Source organism: Drosophila subobscura, chromosome J (assembly GCF_008121235.1).
Source record: "Drosophila subobscura isolate 14011-0131.10 chromosome J, UCBerk_Dsub_1.0, whole genome shotgun sequence".
NCBI classification, from domain to species: Eukaryota; Metazoa; Arthropoda; class Insecta; order Diptera; family Drosophilidae; genus Drosophila; species Drosophila subobscura.
The window spans coordinates 15,916,229-15,939,466 of record NC_048532.1 but is presented as its reverse complement, the minus strand read 5'-3'; the positions used below and the strand labels follow the sequence as shown (position 1 = coordinate 15,939,466).

The window sequence follows — 23,238 nt, the reverse complement described above, 5'->3', positions numbered from 1 at the left end:
GGAGTTTAAAGCTGAGAGAATTGTATGAGAAAGGGTCTTCATTGATCCGAGAGTTGGCTTGAATAAAAGTTTCGATTATGAAACGGATTAGAGATCGAATCTGCGTTTAAGAGAACATTCAAAATCGAATGACAAGCGCCACCCAAAGGTCTTATCAGAGGCCGTCAAGCGGCTCGCAGCGCATGCAACATGTTCGGGCTTGGTCTTCTCTTCGGATCTGTGTGACAAACAGGCCCCAACATGTTCTTTGGAGATCGCTCTGTGCCAAATCGGTTCGCTGTAAAGTGCAGTGAAGATGCCTAAGGAGGAATAGCGAGAGGTGAGCTCTAGAACCTATTGATATTTTGTTTTATTCTACTTTTCCCATTGATGAAATCAACCACACAAATGAGATATTACTACTGCTATTTGGGTTGACAAATTAAGCGGTTAAAGCAGTTCTTAATAACAATTTTTCAAGCCATACATCCGTGGGGTGCTTAAACTGTTTGCATTTGCCTCATTGATTGTGTTTTTTCTCATCTCTTGTCTGCTGTTGATGCACACACACGCGCCCAACAGTAAACACTCTTGAATTGAGTCTGCGATTCAGTCAACAGGGTAGACACTCAAGTGGGGAAATCGAGTCCCCCCAGGGAGACAGCAAGGTTGAGTTGACTCTGCCGTAAATCCACCCGAAAATAAAGCTGACGGAAGCGCGACATTCCCTCGGTATGTGCAGCGCACCCTCTAGTATAATTCACGTATCTTTCTGATTCCCTTCTTGTTGTTCTTGGATAAACACGCAATTTTCCACTTTTTGGCCGCCGTCTGTGTGCCTGTCAGCCTGCCAGCCAGCCTGCCTGCCTGCACGTGCTGAATTGGTGGACTAACAATAAAAACAATCAGTCAATAAGTAAAATTAAAATAATAACAAATTTTCGTGAAAGAAGCACCAGACAAATATAATCAACGAAGCAACAGAATTTCCAGCAGGCTAGAGGGGCAAGGGGCTACAAATTCTGTACATTTTTCCATTTAAGTCGTAAAAATAATTTCATTTCAAATTTTTTGTTTAGGCCAAAACGAGGAAGAGCGGAGTGGTGGATGGATCTGTGTTTAGAGATTCTCTAGAGATGCTCTGCGTAAGAATATTAAGTAATGGCTGCTCAGGGGAATGTTTTGCCTTCTGTTTGTTTATAAAACCAGCAACAAGTTGATTTTTGATTTCTTGTGGGGCTATTGGAAATCGAATCGAAACGAATCGAATAAATATGTTTAATGATTGTTTTTATAATTCCCCCGAAGGCGAAATAAGAATTGCGCAATGAAAATATTCACTTGCCGGTGGCCCCCGTCAAAAATAAAATCAATACATAAATAGAGTAAGGAAAATGAAGGGCTGAATGGGTGGGTGGGCAAAATCAAACCCATGAAGGAGGAAGGTATATCATATCTGCCACACCCACACTCACACCCCCATCCTCCTTCCCCTCTCCACTCTCCACTGCTATTCTCTTTATGCAACAAATTGGTTTTCGCCTTTGGAATTGCTCATTTTTCTTTCCTTTTTTCCTTTTTGGTTACAGAAACTTTTCCCTTTTTTTTTTGTAATCCAAAGGAAAAAAAACCGAAGAAAGAAAGTCCCAGATATATCCTTTTCTTGTGGCACTCTCTCATTGTCGCCGTGCCCCCTCGTTTCATGCCACACCCGCAACGGCAACGGCAAGAAAAAAAAACAGAAATCAAGGAGGGAGAAAAAATTGTTTTGGCCCCAAACGCGAGGCGAAGGCCTAATCAAGTAACCCGAACACGTTCTTTGTTAGATTTATATAGAAAATATATATTTTTATACATGCAACCCAAGGACCCAGCCCTCTGCCTCACACCCCCCGCTCGACACACTCTCAAGCCCAGAGACCTCCTGCTGCGAGGGTGTAAAGCTTTCTGCCAAGGATAGGACACTGTGGGAGGGGTGTGGGATGTGGCAGTGGCTAGACTTGCCGCGTAGTCAAAAGTGATATTTTACATATTTTCCACCGACAGTTTTTCCTTTTTTTCTCCTTCTTCGTTTTGCTGCCCTTTTTTTTGCTCAGCTTTTGCTTGAATTTTATTACTTAACGGTTAAGTGTGCTTCTTGGGGTGGAAGGGGGTGATAAAAGAGAGCGGGGGTAGAGCAGGGGATTTTTCCTTCTTTCACTTGGAAGTTTTTTCTCTGTTTTTCTCTCCGTTTTAAAATTGAAAAGTTGTAAAAGGATTTCACTCCGGTTGCCTCCCTTTGTTCGCTTGCAAAATTAAACACTTTCTTTCTATTCTTTTTTTTGGGATAAAATGATCAAACAGAAAACTTTTATTTTAACAAATAACTGAGGGGGTGAGGGGATGTGTCGCTGAGATGGAAATGAGATGAGGTACAATGAGGGATATGGGTTCTATGGGCGCGGGGAGCTGCGGGTGCTATCACAATTACCAGCTGCCGCCGCCGCCACCACCCGAGGACCAGCCACCAGCTGGAGCCCATCCTGCAGACTGACCACCGCCCTGGGCCCATCCGCCAGCACCACCAGCTCCACCATCGGATTCGGAGATGATTTTGATGATCTTGACAGCAGAGGCAGCATCGCCGCCACCTCCTCCGGAGGACCAGCCACCGCTGGAGGCACCACCCGAGGACCATCCTCCGCTGGAACCACCGCCGGCAGACCAGCCGCCACCGCCATGGCCTCCCGAAGATCCCTGCTGGGAGATGATCTTGATGATTTTGACTTCCTGAGCGCCGCCGCCTCCATAGCCGCCACCGCCGCCGTATCCTCCGCCGCCTCCTGACTGCCAGCCGCCACCGCCGCCGCCTCCACCAGACTGCCAGCCACCGCCTCCGCCTCCCGACTGCCAGCCGCCACCGCCGCCTCCTGAGGGAGCGCTCTCGTGGATCACCTTGATGACCTTCACAGGAGCAGCTGCACCATGATCATGATGATCATGTCCACCGCCGCCGCCGCCGCCATAGCTGTAGCCACCGCCGCCGCCGCCTCCATGGGATCCATGGGAGTCGCCTCCACCGTAGCCGCCGCCTCCTCCTCCTCCTCCTGCGCCGCCAATGAAGCCTGCATGGGCCACGGCGCCAAGGGCGAGTAAGCAGACAAAGATTTTCATGTTGATGATGTTGACGTGTTGGAGATGAGCCAAGGCGTTGAACTGATGCCTCTACCAGATCGGACCTTTGCTTTTATAGAGCATTTCAATCTCCCCCTAAAACGCAGACGCAGCTCGGCCTTGGACGGCAGCACGAACGGTGGCCGGAAGACCCACCAAACAAAACGCAAGAGCGCAGCAGTGGAGGTGGCTCCAGGCCACCACAAGACAGAGACCAAAGAGCCAGAGCCACAGACAGAGGCTCGAGTGGCAGCGAAAGCAAACGGCGCCGCGTCGGTGGGATGATGTCAAGACGTCGCCGCCTATAACTTATTTTCATGCGAGATGGCGCTTACATCAGAGGATTTAAACCTCGGGATTGAAAGAGTAAAGTTTTGGAAGTTGGTAAAACCTTAGACCTTAGATTTTGGGTTGTTTTCGGTAGAGAAGTTTATCAGAAAGATGGAAAATCTATTGGAATTCAAGGAAATGTTAATCAAAATCTCTTAAACTTAAAGCAAAAGTTCCTTAAATGCGAAATTCTAATTAAAATAAAGTTCCGATTGCTTTAATTCTTGGATATCTAGTAGATAATATCATCAAAAAAATGATTATTCGTTCTTCTAGCTAAGAAAAATATAAGCAAACAAGAATAAAATATTTAATAAAGCAACTTTTGATTTTAATAGAGAACATTCTCCCTTCAAAGTGTTTTAGCATAAATTAGCCACAGCGACCATCATCTATGCCCCTTTTGACTGAATATTTCTGTTGCAAAAGTTAGGGCATTCCTTCTTCGCCTTCATCGAACATTTGTTATACTTTCTCGTGATTTTGTTAGTGATTATGTAATCAAACATCGGGGCAACAACAAACACCAAACAAATGAGCAAACAACAAGAAATGCCATGGCGCTTCGGGCGCACACTCAAATGAGGTTTTTCTGGTTGATCATCCACTCGCACCACTCCACTCGATTCGGTAACCCACACTCTCTTCTCTCCCCCTCTCTCCGCTCGACCTCCGTGTCAAGCCGATCCCGTGATTAATGGATGCGGAGCATTACGGAGCCGGACCCCAGAGCCAGAGCCCCAAAGACTGTCCCTGACATCGTTTCTATGGTTCGAGTTCGATACCAGTATTTTTTTTAGTTGTGCAGCTACTGTCGCTGGCTGTTACGCAGCAGAGGCCAGTCCTTAAGTCAAACCCGGAGATCCATTCCATTATATCTTTCGAGTGTATCCCCATACTGCACTTCATTCATTCATCATTCAATCATCCATCATCTTGGGTAAGCTACATATTCGTGGGGGAAAAGTTCTCTCAATGGGCCGTCAAGTTCTCATTAAGACGATAGCCGTAGAGCCGCCGCAGAGTCGCGTATGCAAATTTCCAATCAATTAATCAATTTGTTTTGGCCAATAAATATGACTAAATATGGCCAAAACGATCTCTGAGCCTGCAAAATAATGATAAATGGCTTTGCTTTTGACTGATTTTTGGTTTTATTTTGACTTTTTTTTGCATTTTCTTTTAGTGCAAAAATTAATTCAATTAAACAAAATATTTCCCTCGAAAATGAACGTGGGAATATTTTTGTGTGTTGGGCTTTTTTTTCAGCCACACGCATGACAAAATATGTCATGCCACACACATGCCCCACTTGCCCCTCTAAATGGGCAATTGCATGCAACTTGGTGCTGCCGCTGCCGCTGCTGCTGCTGCCAAAAACAGTTTTTCCATGTGGGAAAGAGAAGGTTGTTTTGGCCTTAAATACATACAAACATATGTATATTTTTGGGTTTTTATTTTAGGTAATATCTTAATTAATGGATGGTTGGCTGCCTGGCTGGCTGGCGGAAGGAGAAAGGTTTAAAAGCGTAAAACATGAATGCATTAATAGCTCTATTTGCGGCTAAATGTTGTTGATTAAAGATTCAAGTGTAGATGTGTAGAAAGTTCAGCGAATTAGAAGCAGAATTATAGGCAATTTGAAGGGTCGAAAGCCCGTTCTTAAATTAGGAAGAGAATGTTCAAAGAAAGATTTATTGTAGGAAAAATGTTCAAAACTCTAAAGCAAATTTGAGTAGATTATCTATAGAGATCCATGGAGATTTCTTCAGCCTGCATGTCTTTCATTGGATGTACGAAAATTGGTAGAAATCTAATATAGAACGATTTTCTTCTGCTATCTTTTGCGTCACTGAGAAAAGGGTTAAAAAATACTTTTCAAGCCGAAATAAATTCTATTTCCAATGGAACTTCTACTCGGGCACAAGTTTTCTTGACACAGAGTTTTCCTTTCTTGCTCCCCCAACCAGGAAACACTCTTCGCCCGCCAGGAAGTTTATTAGTTTCGACATTTGTGCGAGGTATGAAAAGGTGGAAGGGTCTAAGTCCAGCCTGACATTTTGTGGAAATATATATGCAATATATACATATGAGTGGAAAAGCGAAAAATAAAGTTGCAATTCCTGCTGCAAGAGCTGTCAAAATGCTGCCGCTGCTGCTGCTGCAACTGCAACTGTGGCAACTGCTGGGCTCGGCAACCTGCTGACTGTTTGACTGTTGACTGTTGCTGCTGCTGCCCGTCGTTTTTTTCCCATGTGAATGCTTAACCGATTGCAAAGTGTATGCCCCCCTCCACTTGCCACCTGCCACCACCACCACCACTCTCTTTGGGGCAGGCACACATAACTGGAGTCAAGTTTTTGGGCTGCTGCTGCTGCTGCTGCTGTTGCCACTTGGTTGATATTTTTGTCTACAAAAACAATTTCGACAGTTGCGCATTTTTCACGCTGCCTCATTTGCAGCGATTTTCAATGCGATATGTGGCTGTTGTTGCTGTTGCTGTTGCTGTTTGCTGCCTGCCACCGATTGTTGCCGGTTGCTGTTCACATAACCATAACTCCGCTTGCCACCTTTTCTGTGAGGTTTCTCTGTGATTTCCTTGCCTTCAGGATCGTGACACAGCAGCGGCAGCCGCACAGGCACAGGCACAGAGCTCTCTGCTCCGTGTGGATGTTGCAAGCATTTCTGCAGCAGCAGAGATTAGCTGCAGCAGTGCCTCGGCCCTAAATGAAATCAGCCATAAAGCGAGGCCCTAAAAAGCTTTGCTAATATGTCATGAACCAATCGGTGCAACACAACAGCAGAGTGTGGCACCACAGTCCATGGTGGTGGTGGTGGTGGTGGTGGCTCCCCACTCTAGTGGGGTCAGCGCATTGGGAGCATTGGGCAATTGGCATTTTGTTTGAGACACGGTTATGCCGCTTACTGATGCCGCCTGCCTGCCTGCCTGCTGCCTGCCTGCTGCTCTCTGTCTGGCAGGCGGCGGAAACCAGTTTACCGTTAGCACACACATGTGTCCCAACGGCCGAAACGGCGGCGACGGTACAGTGGTGACCCATTAATGCAATCAGCGAGTGACTCCGACAGTGGAGCAGCAGCAGCCGGAGCACGGAACACATGTAAGTCAAGTGGCAAACTGTGGGGCGGCGGCGACTTGGACTCCCTACCTCTGGGACACCCATTGCCATCTTGGACTCCCCCCCCCCTGCCTTGCCCAACTGTATCTAAAGTTTCAGTCACGGGTTGCGGCTCATTACGCAGTTTTGCCTATGATTTGCATACAAAATTGAATGGAACTTTGAGTCCAGAAATCGAGTTGTTGCCCACAAATCGACAGTTGGCCTCTTGGGTGTGTGTGTGCTCCCCTTTGGGGCACCGCTTTTGGATTTGTGTGACATGTGCAATGGAGAATTATTTGCTTATTGTTCAACAAACATTTGGTGGGGCTGTGTGTCTGTGTGACTGTGTCTTTTGAATAACTTGTAAACTGTCAAAAGGAACATTCATACCATTAACCCATTAACCCATTGATGGCGCTCTTTGAGCTGTGCGCCATGGGAATTGATTGAGTAACAATCGTAAATGCAGTTAAGGATTTTACATGGGTGTGGGGTACTATAAGAGTGTGGTTCTTGGTCAAAGATGTTCTTAGAGAGGTTGTTTGAAAGATGTTTTCATTTGATTTTGAAGTAAGAAGCGATTTCGATTAATTAAAGGAGTTTCCTAAGATGATTAGCGCTGCTCCATTGGCTGAAAATCTTTTATAGTTTGCCCTTGAGTGGAGTTGCAGTCAAACAAAGTTTGCCCGCTCATGTTTTCCCACTTTTCCAACCCATTTAACATGACATTCAATGACGCTTGAGGGCGCCCAATGGGTTAACATTGTGCAGCCCATACTCCCTGCTAGTTAGTGTCTGTCATAATTCCATATTCAGGCGGCATGGCGGCATTCCTGCACTGCATTCGATTGTCGAATGTCGATTGTCGAGCCAATCGTTGGGAGACACGCGGCGTATGCGCAATTTCAAACACATTGCATTCTCAGTTTTGTTGCAGTTGCTTTTTCCCTCTACTTTACTGGCCATGTCACATTCGCTTTTCGTCTCAATTGCAATTGAGAGACAAATTGCGACCCCTTTGACAGCTTGGAATTTGACTTTTTGATTGACAACGGCCGTAGCAGCAGCGGCAGCAGCAGCGCCAGCGATCTGTGATCCGTTAGCCGCAGTTTGTAGTTGCAGCCAATGGAATCGATTTCGCAAATCGTAAAAACCAAACAAAAACCGCTTTAAAGTTCAGTTTATTAAACGTCGACCTCGAAAACAAATTCAATTATGCAGAAAAGTAGGGGAGGAGATGGAGCAGATTAGTGGAGAGAGGGGCAGCAGGGGAGGAGTGGCGGTGCAGCGGTGCGCTGGCGGAGCATTGAGAAACACCAAAAACAAAAACCGCTATAGCACCTACGCCACCGCCAACTCCGAAATCGACTCCAAAAGCAATTTGCCAAAAAAATACAACAGCAAAAAAAACGGTAAAGGCACACAGAAAATAGCGACAAATATCAGAGTGTGACGAGTAGCCCCCCTTGGGGGCTCTACCCCTCCTACAAATAAACAAAACACCAAAACACATCAATGCCAAAGAGACAAAGCGAATGAGCGACAGGCACAAGGAAAACAAAAACAAAAACAAAAACAGCAAAAAACAGGGCACAAGTCGTCGGTCGTCGTCGTCTCTCTTGGGAGAAATCCAAGTGAAAATCAATTGCAGAAAGAGAAAGAGGGGATAATGGGGTGTGGGGCGGGGTAGGCATATGCAATTCTTTCAGTTTAGTTTTCTTTCTTTCGAGTTAACTCGTCAACTTCTTCTGCTCCTCTCTCCTCTAATGCCTGCCCCTCTCCTGATCAGCAATAGAGACAGCGTGACAGGGAGGGACACAGAGAGACGGAGAGACTCGGGGCCAGAGATAGAGTCTCCAAGTCGCTGAGCAGAGTGAGAGACAAAGCCAGCAGCTGACGTTACAGGTTTTCAAATCTGGCACATTAATTTCAAAGACAAATGAAACGAAAATAATACAAGATGAAAGCTAAGAATCGAACGATCAACGAAGTGGGAATGCTCTAAGAAAAGGAAGAAGAAATACGAAAAACATGGCAAAAAATAGCAGAAAGATTTAAAGATCAGAATTAATGTAGAAACTAATATCCAAAAGGTTCTAGAGCTAAAGCTTTTTCGATCTTCAATCATTTCTTTCTTGGCAATTTATATTGATAGTCCTTTACCGAAGCATTTATTTCATTCAGAAATCTGATTCCCTTCAGTACTTTTGTTCGCTAAACTCCCATCTGAGCACATCCCTCTACCAATGACTACTCTTGTGCCCAACCGTATAAAACGCATCACAATCCCCACAGCTAGATCATAGAGTAGCGCCACAAAACAACGATAACGGGGCACAGAGGCTCACCTCGATGTGGATCTGGTGGATGGTGGACCACCTTGTGCGACCTTCTTTTCAGATGCCGACGCGACGTCAAAGCATAACAAAACAAAACAAAAACCAAAAAGCGGCAACAATTACCCCAACAACAACAACAGCAAAAGCAGCAAAAGACCAAGAGATAATAATGGCCAATAGTTTTACGAGTCAGAGCAGCAGCAGCAGCAGCAGCAGCAGCAGTGTTAGAGCCAGAAACAAATAGAAATACTCGATACTCGAATTTCGAAAAGCTCACTCGCTGTGAGACGATCGCCAATGGCCAAGTTTTTAGCCGTTTTGCTATGCTTTGCTTTTGAGCCTCGGACATTTGAAAGTTTTTGCTGTGTGTGCGAAAAGTCAGTCTTTAAATGGCTGGAAGAGAGGGAGAGGGGGAGGGGGAGCTAGAGGTAGAGGAGCTTAAAGATACAGCGGCCTTTCCTTTTTGTTATTTCTGTGTCACTTGCTGCGAAAGTCACTTGCAAAAAAGCAAAAAACCAAAACAAAATGTAAGTTGAAAGTTGAACCAAGAGGCGAGCACAGCAATCGAGCAATCGTTGCCAGATTTTCACACCACATCTGCAGGAGAGAAGAAAGCGGAGAGAGGGGTCCATGTACCTCCAAACTGTGAGAGGAACTAGTGGGATATCATTAGCCATCCATGGCTATCCATGGGCATCCCCCAGGAGGTCTCTTCACAACACTTTAGTAGGGCACATGGGATTGTGCCATGGGAATCCCAATTTGCTTTTATTGCGTGTTTTGGCAATTGACCGCAATTAGACATCCGATAAAGAAGTGAATGGAATTATGAATGGAATTATGAGCTAAAGATACATAGAAGAAAGGGAGTTGGAAGATCCATGGAAAAGGTGCGATAAGTGGTGCTAGAATACATGGAGGAAATGTAGGTGGAGATGTTTAGGATGAGTCCAGAAAGGCAGATTGGATATTGATAGCGAAGGTTAGGATTTAATTTGATTTATATATTGCCAGCAAAAAAACAAAACCATAAGGATCGTAAGCCCAAATTTGAATTTTAAATATAAACAATTTGACCAGGATAATAGGATTTCGACAGAAGAAAAGATGACTAATGGTCATGAAATATACGAGTATTTTGTGGGAAATTATTTGGAATTGATCAGTTTTGTGTAAAGGGAAGCAGAAGGATATACGGAAGAGTTACAGGTAGATAAATTTCCCAGATCATGTCAAGCTAAATTATATTAAGCTGATGGATAAAGCGCTGCTTAAGTACATATACAATCAATAGATTCCAAAGATAGGAAAAGATCACTTAATGGCCAAACACACAGGCACATTAAAAGAGATGGATAGACGTGCCGCAGAGTGCAAAAGATATCCCCAAGATTATTGCATCTGCATCTGCTTCTTCTTTTCGTTCTTTCGCCTGCAAACTGCAAACTCAATCATCCTCATCATTCCACAATCATTCTCTGCGCTCTCTCGCTGCCTGCACATTTCCATCATCTTCTACAACTTCTATGTACTCCTCCCCCCTTCTGCTTCTTGGCGACGCGGCACAGATAATTTGCCATCGGCAGCGCCAAATGTAATCCGCCATATAACCGTCTAACGGTAACCCAAAGCCAAGCATAAATATGCGCAAACGAACACAACAAAAAAGCAGCTTCTACAATTTTTGTGCGACTCTAACGAGAGGGGGACCAGCAGAGAGCGGTAAGAGTGAGTGAGAGAGAGCAGCAGCAGCAGTTCGGTGCGGTGTGTGTGGGGAAGTGAAGGTACGCTCGGTGCAGAGTCAAGCAAACAAACAACTTCATGGGCGACGTGCAAAAATTCAATTGCTACAACATTCACGTTGTTTTGTTTGTTTGTTGTTGTTGCTTGAAGTTCATGTGGTTGTGTGTTGTTGTTGTCAGCAGCAAATCAGTGTGCAAAATGCTCCCAGCTTCATCCACTTCCATGCACCATTCACCCTCCTCTTCCATCTGCTCACGCTTTAGTTTCCACTTCTTTCAAAGATCTTCATGATCTACCTTTCCATCTCCCTCCCTGCCCCGTCTCCACTTTCCCGCACTCTCTTTCTCCAGCCAACCATCCGTCCATCCGTCTCTTTCTTTAAGCCTCAAAGTTTTATGCATTTGTCAGGCCACACTTCGGCCTGCGCGCCTTCGTCTCCTGTTGTCTCTCGTCTCTTCATCATCAACTAAAAAATAAAATATAAAAAAATGTGCCTGTGTGTATGTGTGTGTGCGCGCAAAAAAAATGTCAGTCAGTCACAACGGCAGCTGCACAGAGCTGCTCCACCACACCACCTCGCCGTGCCTCCCTCCCATAACCCCACTGAGGCCTCAGCCCACCTCTTCCATGAGCAGCAGTGAGCAGGCAGCGCTTTCTTCCGTCACATTTGTCTGTTTTCCTTGCCCCAAGACTAAGACTAAGTCCAAGACTCGCCTCTCGACCATCGCTGGCTTTCTGACAAGAGTTGAAATGTATCTTTCACCAAAAGCCAAAGCATTGTCCACCAGCGTTGAGCGAGAGAGATGACAGCGTGAGAGTTATGCGAATCACGGTAAGGTAATTTGATCATGGAAGAGATTTTGGGCTATATCAACTAAGAAATCTCTGATTAAAATTAATTTTAAAGTGTCGGAATCAAATGCACAACAAACATCGATCAATTGGCTAGCGAAATAAACAGAAATCTTTCATTGGAGTATCTCTAAAAGTGTAAAATTCAATAATTATCTACCAAAACCAACGATAAATCGAGTTCCATGGATAGTTTTATCTGTTTACCCTCCATTTATACTTAATCTCTGTCAGAATCTCTCTATTGTTGCCTTTGGCTATCAACAATGGATTATTCCATCGATAAAGCCCCACGATCTAACCCTCTTACATCTTTTATGTTACTCTTTTGGGCCATCTCTGGCGTTTCATCTCTCTGTTAGTGCACTAATATGATAATAGCCGTCCCATACGGGTTACATGTGTTCAGACATCTACTGAGAAAGCCAAGAGTCTCTCTGTCTCGGTCGCAATGTCTCGTTCTGAATGCCAGGCCAGCAACCGGCCACCGAGGCCACACTTTAACCCAGGCTCATGGAAACCCACAACGCCCCATGCTTGTCCCCACCCCGCCGCTGCACTTTTCTCTATCTCTGCCTTCCCCTCTGCATGTCGCGCTCTCTTTCCTCTCCATTGCTCCTTGTTCTCACTGTGATGGAAAACCATTTTCTCTACAACTCCAATCGACGCTCCACTTTTTTTGTGTGTATTTTTTGCTGGCTTGATGTTTGGTTGTTTTTGTTGTTGTGTTTTTGTTTTTGCAGTTTGTGTAGCTAACATTTTTTATGCTCCAACTCCAACTAAACAATCAACTTTTCAAACTGTTTTTTTCTTTCTTTCTTTCTCTCTGCCGCACTCTTCTCGCCCCTCTGTGGCACACCACCCCTCCCCTCTCTGACGCTCTCTGACTATAGCTTTTCCTATTTGTTGGCTGCACTTTTTGACGGCTTTTATTGTTTGCCAATTTCTGGCCCCCGAGACCAGCGAAGCATTCCATTCCATTCCGTACTACCACAACGCACACTCCTGGTCGTCGCCTGTGCCGCCTCCCGCAACCCCTCCCTGCGGCACACATCACCGCCGCTGCCGCCGCTGCTGCTGCTGCTGCTGCTGCTCACTCGCCCAATTCAAGCGCCTAACTGGTTGCAGCAGGGGCATGGGTATCCCCTGCCCCACCAGATGGGTTGCGCGCATCCATTGTAAATCCGCTAGGCGGTTGAGGAAGCGTTTTGTTCGGCTTGTTTGCCGATCGAAGAAGGTTCGCTGACAGGCGGGAAAACAGGGAGAGAACAGGGAACAGACGAATGGAGCGAGAGGAGAGAAGTGTGGAGCAAAGAGAGACCATGTTTTTGCTGCACTTCTCCCCCCCGCCACTCCGCCACTGCACACTTTACTCCACTGTCTCTCTTCTCGATTTATTTGACTTATTCTCGCCCGAAGATCTCTGCAGATCTCTGGCAAAGAGGTTTTCCTTCTCGCTTGCAAATCGAATTGGCTTTTCCCCGTGTTGCTGTGGCTTCGTCTTTGGCTTTGGCTTCGGCTTCGATTTAGATGGTGGCATGTCTCGAGCATTTGTTGACGTAAATTGGCATTAACCTTTGGTACGACCTGCTTCCTTCCATTCTGCAAGGGAAAGGCCCAGCCTGTTGTTATCCCAATGAATGGGTTCTGCTCTTAATATATCAATCAATCGAAAGGCTTTACTTGCAAGCATTTTATTTCTTTTCTTTTCAGCGATTTTCAGAGGAGAAATGGGAGATGCGAAGGTTGAAATTCGAAGGAGAAATGTATGGAAAGGGGAAGAAGCCTTTGTTTAACTTATTTAAGTGTTTCCTTTGTGGCTTTAAAATATAATACATTTTTAGCACCTTTCATATTAAAGTTTAAGAATGGAACTCTAAGAACAAACTGCAGCAAAGGAAACACACGAAATGTTGTGATTAAAGATCCTAAAGTAGCTCCTGCTTTCGCTTCCACATAATTTCCTATCTCTTTTCGATACCAAATCGAAATCCAATCTCAAAAATAGATTAAACTATTACGCAATAAGCGATTTGCGAGTCGCCAAAAATGTTGCGTATTTGGCGGATGATCTAATTGCCGAAATTGGCGGAAGCCTCTGCGCTGACCTTTGGCATTCCTCGTGGAATCAGCACCATGTTGTGTCGGTTTCGGCTGTTGTTTTTTATTTTGGTCGCAGTGTCCGGCACTGTGTCGTTTATTAATTAGCGAGTGTCGAAAATATGCAAATCCAAAAAAAACATTCCTCTCTATGCGCTTAGTGGAAGCGGGGAACAGACATTGAGGCAAAGTCTCGTGAGAAATAGAAACAGAAATAAACAGAAATATCAAAATTATAACGCGTCTTAAAAAAGTGGCACAAAGAAATACACAGAGACAAAAAACGAACGATGAAAAACAAAGAGTATTTACAGCTAGATTCCATCCCCCACCCTTTCCACGCACGCCTTATACCCTAATTTCTTGCCCATCTCCCAGCACAGATTCAAGCCAAAAGACAGACAAAACGGTGGACAGACAGACACAGAGACACAAAAGAGGGCCAACGAACGCACTGTCTCCAAAGCAACGTAAAGAAGGAGGGAAAAAGAGTAAAATAAATGAATGAGAATAAGTAAAAGAACAACTAGAAGACGGCGAAAGAGCATAGTAGTAGAAAAAGATGTAGAGAAGCGTCGCGGGGGTGGCTGTTGGCAGAACAAACAAACGAATTATGAACCAATTTACAAATTACCGAAAGACCCCAAAGAACAGGCGGGTAAGCGGGGGAGAGACAGTCTGTCTGGCAGTTGTCCGTCTCTCAGACTGCCGCTTGGGGGCCATCGAATCCCGCCCTCCATTCTAGGGCAGGGCAGCAGAGAGGCGAAGCCATTGACCAAGTAACGAGTTTCGAAGCGCGCAAGACGCGACTCTCGTCCAATGATCCGCTTATCCGCCGCCGCCACAGGGCCCCCCCCCACTGGTTACTGGTCACTGGGCTCTGGGTTGTGGCTGTGGCGCACTTTCCATGAATTAGAGCCCTGAGAGGCTGACGACATTTGGGGAGATGCGGTCCATGATTCGGATAAGTTGTGAGGTGAAGTTGGTTAGGAATTATATGGGAGTTGCGCTTACTTATGGATAGATTAGGGCAGGGGAGACTTATCCCAAAGATACCAACCAAAAATCCCTGCTCCCACTGCTACAGTGATTCCCCTCATTCTTGGACCTGCCTCGTGTCATTATTATTTAGCCGATTTGCTCATTTTGTGTTCCGCTCCTTCCATTTGTTCATCGAGAGTTTTGACTTTTATTTGCCTGTCGTCTCGTTTACGGTCTGCTTATGCCTCTTCCCATACTCGGAACGTACTGCTGCAAAAAAGAGATACAAAGATACAACTGTCTGTCGGTGTGTCTGTCTGTTTGTCCGTTCTGTCTGTCGTACATAAGTAAGTAAATATATCTTGTGTTCATTCGGTGGAGTTCTTGGAAATTGTGGTTCTGCTTCTGCCATCTGCTATCCCCCTTTCTTCCTCTCTCTCTCACTCTCTCTCTGTGTTTCTTTCCTTCTCTCTTGCTGTTCACCTCGCGAATTCAATTAAAATGCCGCCGCTCTCCACAACTTAGCTCGAAATCTGTTCTTTGCTTCGGTTCTGGGGGTTCAACACACTTGCCTCCAACTTGCCCCATTGCCTGGCCCCGAGTGCTCGCTCTCTCTCTCTCTCCTCTGTGCTCGAAAAGTGTTATTAATTTGTGAAAGTTCTGATGCCTGCAGCCACGCCCACTCCACCCATCATTCAGGAGAGCAAGCGGCGCACCTGCCTGCAGATCGTTTCGCATTTGTTTGCTCAAGTGCAATCCACAGATCCGTTTTCTGTGTTTCTGCCACAAATTTGAATTACAAAACGATCGACAAGAAGCCCGAAATCGGGCTGCGGATACGCGATCTTGTCGCATTAATTAAGTTAATTTGCTCACGGCTCACGCTTCTCGTTATCTTTCGCGCAGTCGGTGGCGGCCACCGATCGTCTGACTAGAGCGAAACCAACCTGTCAATTAGCATTTTATTGGCCATCGCACGAGGATTGCGACGAATGTCCCCACTAATGAGATTCGTTGCAGTGGCGAGAGTGTCGGGATGGAGCCACTCGTGTATTCCAGGGTCGCCTGCTGTCAACTTTCAGCTCAGAATAGCGCCAATTCATGCACGAATTTCATCAGTTTATCAGTTTGCTACTTTCTGGAACTCTGCCGCTTACTCAGCATAATTTCCATTGAAAAACGCGTGCCATTTGCCTGCTGTTATCTTTCTCTGCCGCCTTTCAGCGCTGATAAGATTCGCCGCTAAATGATTCAACAACTTTTACAAACCACACAAAACCTCCCTCCCACTCTCTTAGCTTGGCCTCAGTGGGGGATTGCATAAATCCGAAACTTGTTTCCTTTTTCCCCACTTTTCTGATTTAATAAATTTTCGGTTTGAAATTAATTTGCCAAAAAATCAGCGAAAAAAACAAATAGCCGCAGCAAAGGCTTAACAAAAGATACTCTCGAAAATATGTAGTTGCAGATACAACAATCCATACAATCCACAAGATACGGATACGTGTGCTGCGGCCTGCCACTGCTGCTGCCTCTGCGGCTGCTGCTGCTGCTGCTGCTCATTGCGCAGTTAATTTGTTCAAGCGCTCAATGCGTCAATAACATTTGACTTTCACTTATTCCACTCCGCCACTCGCCGCCACAGACAAACCGAAAGTGAAGACAATGTTAGAAGGGGGAGTATGCGGCCATAGATACAGATACAACAAATGCAGATGGAGATGGAGATGGAGTTGCAGATACAAACAGAGAGGGTGAAGTGAAGCATGAGGAAGCTTGTTATGAAATCAGTGAAATGTCAAAGGGGCAGACAGATGTCGTATGGATACTTCCGATAATTGGGCTAGATTCTGTCACTAGAAGATATGTAAATAAATACGATTGGGGGTACTATTTCGTGTTGGAGTTCATTTTTTTTAAGATGGGGATGTCCTGCTTTTCGCTGGAGAATGCATAAATAATAACAAATATAACATAATAAATAAAGGCTTCATCGGAAACCTTAGATTGATCATTTTACTCACAGACTCTGGCGGCAGGTTGTGTCTTTCGTATGAAATTTGAACTGAAATGACAAAGGAAAAGAAGGAATATTATTTCTTATTCAATTCTTATTTCGTAGAAGCTATCAGATGGATTGTCTCACTTTCAGATATAATCTCCGACAATGATAAGACAACAGAAGATCTGTAATATCCCCCTTATTCAGCTACGCAGACAAACCATCCCCAACCTTTAGAGGTCTCCCTTGAGTTACATGTCAGACCTCCCTACCCGCAGATCTCCACTCCCCCCTTGGCAAAAGTTTTGGAATTTCTTGACTCATGTGTGATTCATTCTCTCGGCTCCATGTTCCCCCTCGCTCTCGCTCTTGGAGCCGTCCCCGCGTTCCTCTAATGCACAGATACAGATACAAAAAAAAACAATCTTTGAGATACGATTTCTTTTAGGTCGCAGTCACTGGTTGTCGCTGGTTGTTGTTTCTGTTGTCTGGCGCGCGCAATTGATGTTGTAACATGGCTACCACGAGTGCAACATACCCTCCCTGCCCCATGCCTCCCCCTTGCTGCAACAACTACTCACTCGTACTCCAATGCAGCTTGCAGCACCCCTCGCTCGCTCTCTCTCTCCCTCTTTCTGTGCGGAACACTCCCCCAATACGAACGAAAATGTGTGACATAATCTGTGCAGACTTCGATGCTGCTGCTGCCTGGCTGCTGCCTGCTTTTGGGGCTGCTGCCTGCCAATGCTGCCACTGCTGCTGCAGCCTCCGTCTCCATCTCCGTCATTCAATAAGTCAGTCAGAGTCTCCACCATTGGAGTCGTCGTCGGAGTCGGAGTCCAAGTCGAACTCCAACCAACAGATGCAGCAGCAGTGAGCAGTGAGCAGGCGGAGGGTCTTGGGAGTTCAATGAACCACTGAACAGAAAATAAAACAATCAAAAAAAAACCAAACGAAAACTTAAATATTTTTTGCTGCCTTTTTGGTCGAATATGTTACAAATTTTGTTTCTCTCGCGCGCGCTTTCAGTGACGTGCACTCCGCCTCCCCCTGCCCGCAAATATTTGTTAGTTTTGCCTGCTTGCTGCCTCCACTCGATGGCGACTCGAGGGGCGACGCTGTGAAATCACTTACTGGTTTTTATGCGACCAACAAGCCAGCAACAACAGCAACATGTGACAACAACTGTAAATTTGTTGAACGCCGCCGCACGTTGCTCATTTGGCAGCTTCGCACCTTTTTTTGCTGTTGTTGCTGCTGCTGCCCCTAGTAAGTATCTGCCACTTAAGGCAGACGAGGGCGCCACCAGATAAAATCATTTGAAGAAAGCTGCCTAAAAGATTCATAAATATTCGAAAAAAAGACAGAAAAAAGGGAAAAAGGAAATCAAAATCCTTTTAAAGTGAAAATACAACGACCTTTCCATCTATTTTATGCATCTAAATTGTATATTTGACAGATTTTTTAGCTAAAGAAAGAACTAAAAGAAATGTAGACAGATTTTGGTTTGGTTTCAATATTTATTTTGCACTTTTAATCGTCACAGCTTTATCGCTTATTGAAATGCTTTATTTCGTAAAGGGTCTGGTATTTCCTTCAGGGGAAACAATTCGAAGATAAATCCTCATGCAAGAACTTCTTATAGTAACAGTTTGCAATACAGAAGCAGATTGCATTCCGTTTCAGTCATAATTTAGCCTCAAATTTCTAGATCTTTGTACTTCTGGGCTTACATGCACATAATTCTGTAATGCAACTAAGTGTCTGCCATTCAAATTGTATCTAAAGCCCTGCCTTTGTTGAATTTATTTTAAAGTACTTGTATTTTATTTCTGTTTTCATTCCATTGCCCAATGAAACAGCATTGAGACGTCATTTGATCGCCCTCTCGGCTGCTCAGCTGCTGCTGCTGCCGCTAATGTGGGGCTGGCTGGCTGTAGATCTTTTATTGACTATTAAAATTATGCGCACATAGAGGAGGAGATTTTTCTATAATTACTAAACAAATGCCAATGTCAGGCAATGCAGCCAGGCAGCCAGGCAGCCAGGCAGCGGCAACAATCACTTTGAGTACTACTTTGAGTATTACAACAGCAAACAATCATAATTACAGAGGAGTCGAGTCGCGTCGAGTCAGTCGCAACGATCCAATGCTGAGATTCAGTTTAAAGCGGTCTGTGCTGGCCGGCTGCCTCGGCTGCCGTTTCACACTTTTGTTGTTGTATGGAAAACTCTACACGATCTACAGGGCCCCACACACAACCCCAAGCCCAAGCCCAAACCCGAGAAGATTGAAAAACATTTCGTAAAATAATTGTTGAGAAATTTGTTTGGTCGAGAGAGCAATTACCGAGGGCCCACAAAGGGAGGAGTGAGGTGAGCGTGAGCCCAGTGAGCGAACCAGCTCGAAAGAGACAGAGACAGAGGCAGCTGCTGTTGCTGCTTGCAGTTGCTTGGTGGCATGCCCCCCAACCCACTGTGTTCTGCCTCTTCACACCATGGACCCCGCCGTGCCGCGCTTAATGACCCTATTTTAATTTCAAGCATCGCTTGTCCATCGCACTTTGCGGAATTTACATTATACGCATACAATATTTCCCAGTCCAGTACCCAGTCGCTCGCTTATTTTCGGTTCGTTTTCGTTTTTGAAAAGCCGCCCCTGAAAAAAATAAATACAGAAACAGAGCGCACAGTGGTAAAGGGAATAGAAATGTTATGGAATTTTATCCAAGGAAATTGTTTGAAGATGCCTTCGATCTTTGATTTCTTTGCTAAAGTTCTGTTTGAGCCACTTCTGTGGACTGCGCGTGGGCTGATCTTTGAACTTTGGGCATAGTTTCCTAGCGCCCTTCAACCACTATGCGATATTCACTGTGTGTTTTGACGATGAAGAAGCGACGAGGCAAAAGTTGACTTTTGGACGCTAATATGACGACGATCTTGGCCTTTGGGTGAGGCAACAGCAACATGGACAACAACAATGAGAGCCTAAGGAAGCCTGAACAAAATATATTTAAGACAATGGAAATTCATTTCATTCGCCGGCGAGACTGAGACTGAGACTGAGACCTGACTTCTTGGCCAAAGGCAAGGTCTCGGCTGTCGCGGAACCCCTATACCGTGTGCCGGTGTACCTCAGATCGCATCCCCTCTCCCACCATCTCCATGAGAAATTAGCTGCTTCAGTTATTGTTATTATACACTGCAAAGAGGGGGAAGGGTATGGCGACTATTCCGAAATGTTTGAATCGTTTTTCCTTACTACTTATATGAAGGTCGGTTCTGGTTTATTCTCTCCATTTCTTCAAGATTCCAGTGCTATTTTTTATCAAAATCAAGGAAGAGTATTTTAAGCCTCTACTTCCATCTGGAACCTTATTTTCTTGTTACTCCTCTCGTTATTGTTGTTGGGCAGACGTTTTCTACTTGAATACAAGGTATATCTGTATAAGTGATCGTCACTGGCACTTCATGTTTGCCTTTCAACCTGCCTGTCTCTCCGTCTGTCTTCTCTTCTGGCTTCCTCTTGCTCTTCTCTGTCGTTTTTTGTTTGCATCCGCTTCCGCAGCAACAACAACAGCAACAACAACTACGACTACAATAACTTCAGCAACAATTATTGTATTATCAACGACAAAATTTGTGTTACCCAAGCGGCCCAGCAGAGTTTTCTTCCCGTCTTGACCTCAAAAATGAAAAGTTTGAAATGGAAAAATATTTAATCTAATGTGAAAATCGCTGAAGCGTCATCAGTTTTACTTCCCCCCATGCCCCGTTGTCCCCCTGTTGCTGCTTTAGCTGTTGTTCACCTTTTGCGACTGATAATGACGACACGACACAACTTTTCGTTTGTTGTCGAGAGAGTGAGAAATTGTATCACCACTCGCTTGCTGATTGTTCTCCCACCAGCACCCAGCTCAGCTCAGCGCAGCCCCTGCCCCCTAGGAAAACCCATCCCCCCACTTAGCTAATTATATGTATAGAAAACTTTAGTTGGGAACTTTTTTTTTTTGCCCAGAGTTGGTTTTTGTTTTTCGCATAAATCAACAGAAAAATTGTTCCGCAAAAGTGGCCCGATTTGGAATGAATTTGTCACAAAATTGAGCTCTGCTGTTGACTGCTTGTTGATGTTGTTGATGGATGTGTTTTGTTGTTGAAACTTTATTTAATTTGATTCTTGCTCAATTTCATTGTTGAGTATGCCCACAAAATAATATTTAAATTTGTTTTTTTGAGTATTTGTGGGGATATTTTGCCTGATATTATTGAATATTCTTTCGTCTTGTTCTTTAACTGTTTTCGGGGGCATTTATTGATGCTTTTGTTGAGTATTCTTGTGGATTATTCATCTTGGTTATTGTTGCAATTGTTGACTCATACGCATAAATATTTGTTTGCATTGGCTGTTCTGTGTTTGTGTCAATGACGATTATCAGCATCGCAAAGCTCAAACAAAGACTCGATCGCCGCGAGTCACATGCTCTTGCCATCTCGCTCTGTCACCTTGCACATCCCCCATCTCGCTCTCTCTCTCTCCCTCTCTCTTTCTGAATAATCACAGCACCCGCGCACATGCATTCGCAATGATTTGTTCATGATCATGATCACGTTCCGAACATTTGACTGATATGGAAAAACTTTGAAGGGAAAAGCCACAGCGATAGCGAGTGCAAGAGGGACGGGCAGGGGCTGGCCAATACAGGTAGCTTGGGGTGGTGTGGGGCGGTTGCCTCCCGAGGTGGGGCCTTTGCATTTTTGTGCGCAATTTTAATAAATATTTACATTTGTTTCAAACCAATTTGCGCAATTTGTGCCAGCTGCCTGAGAAGATCTCAGACTTAGAGCCAGGGGGGAGGAGCAACCCAGGAGCGAGGGCCAACGAGGGTGGCACAAAAAGTTACTCTTAAAATTTATGTGGGTTTATGGAAACTTTTGAGGAAAATCTCGCAGTGCATTTGCTTTTTGTCATCGTTTTGATTTGTGCATGCGCTGCTCATTTTGCTTTCCAGATTTATGACAAAACTATTCAGATATAAACAGAAGACCAGGGGAGGGGGGGGAGAGGAGAGGTACGCAGTGGTTTGGCGGGTTAGCTGGATGCTGCGGGGTAGGTTGATCATCTATTAAAAATAATCATCTCAAAAAGCTAAAACTGAGGCCAAAGTCAGCGCTTTAACAATGAGCACACGTGTGCCTCCCACCTCCCCTCGCAGCGCCACACCCCTTAACAGAACCCCACCCTCCAAATGTTCATGTGACAAACAGATGTGCGATTAACAGATACAATTACAAGCTCCATCTCCCGCCCTGCCAGAGCCTAGGGTGCATCTGATGGATCTGCTCCATTGATATCTCTAACAGAGACAGATACAAGCTGAGATACAGACAGTCAGTGCTCTATTTTTATACCCGGTACTCGAAGAGTAAATAGGGTATATTGTATTTGTGCGGATAACGGTTGTATGTAACGCACAGAAGGAAACGTTTCCGACCCCATAAAGTATATATATTCTTGATCAGCATCAATAGCCGAGTCGATTGAGCCATGTCTGTCTGTCCGTCTGTCCGTCTGTCCGTCCGTCCGTCTGTCCGTCTTGTTTGTCGGCTAGTTCTCAGAGACTATAAGAGCTAGAGCCACCAAATTTTGGCACCAGACTGCTGTATGCTCACACTGAAACCAGTGTATTTCAAAAATGAGCCCCGCCCCCTTCCGCCCCCGCAAAAGGGCGAAAACCTCCCAAATCCCCAATTTTAAAGATAACAGAAAACTAAAAACGCCATTCCGTAGGGAATGACCATATCTATCAGATCACCAAATTGGGATCCGATTGGATCATTATTATAGCCACAATGGAGAAATTAATTTTCAGTGGCCAAACCCACCCCGTCCCGCAGCATTTACACTCTGCTTCGCGCTGTTTATGGCCTGGCCCCTGACACGTCACTGCCTCTGCCGCTGCCTCTGCCGCTGCCTCTGCCTCTGCCACTGCCCCTGCCGCGACTCTGCAGTGTGTGTCTTTAGGGGAGGGTGGCGAGCTAAAGGAGCGTGTTGGCTTGAGTAGTGTTGTTGATGTAGATGACAGATGAAGAAAAAATGTAAAATTTGACAAATAACCGCTAAAGTGCAGATGTAGTACTGAGTGCCGGGTATAAAAGTTGTGACGCGTAAGAAGCGTCTCACACGTCCCTTCTCGTTATCAATGGTTTTGCTATAGACCCAAAATTGGAACAATCAAAGCCCCAAGCAACAACAGATGCCACAGCAGAGAGCCGCCAATTACAGAAATAGTACGGAATGTGACTAAATTTAGGCAAAAATACACACAGAGATGAGACAAACGATACATTCATGGAGAATGGCAGCCAAGAGGGAGTGTCAGAGGGGTGTCAGAGGGCTGCTAGAGGGCTGGCGGAGGGGACACATGCACTTACACATGTTCCAGACGTGCAACAGAGGGCGCGAGTTCTCGACTTTGACTGCTTCGAACGCGTATTAATAAAAGAAAGTGCAATGAATTCCCAAATATGTTAAATTATCCACCAAACAAAGGAACTGAACGAAAGAAAGGGAGGGAGCGTGTGGCCAGAGAGAGCGAGAGAGGAACACAGCAGCCGATGGGGATGTGTGTTGTGTGTGTTG

The 23,238-nt window shown here is 45.2% G+C and overlaps 1 protein-coding gene across 1 annotated transcript; it reads right to left on the bottom strand.

Moving 5' to 3' along the window:
• Window positions 1-2,300: 2,300 nt before the first annotated feature.
• Window positions 2,301-3,221, bottom strand: LOC117893884 (putative glycine-rich cell wall structural protein 1). Its single transcript, XM_034800655.1, has one exon. The coding sequence runs from the start codon at window positions 3,130-3,132 to the stop codon at window positions 2,446-2,448; it is 687 nt and encodes a 228-aa protein (XP_034656546.1). The 5' UTR covers window positions 3,133-3,221; the 3' UTR covers window positions 2,301-2,445.
• Window positions 3,222-23,238: the final 20,017 nt, after the last annotated feature.

Bases quoted from the DNA above. Each gene is read 5' to 3' on its own strand.
- LOC117893884 (XM_034800655.1), bottom strand. From the start codon at position 3,132: ATGAAAATCTTTGTCTGCTTACTCGCCCTTGGCGCCGTGGCCCATGCA.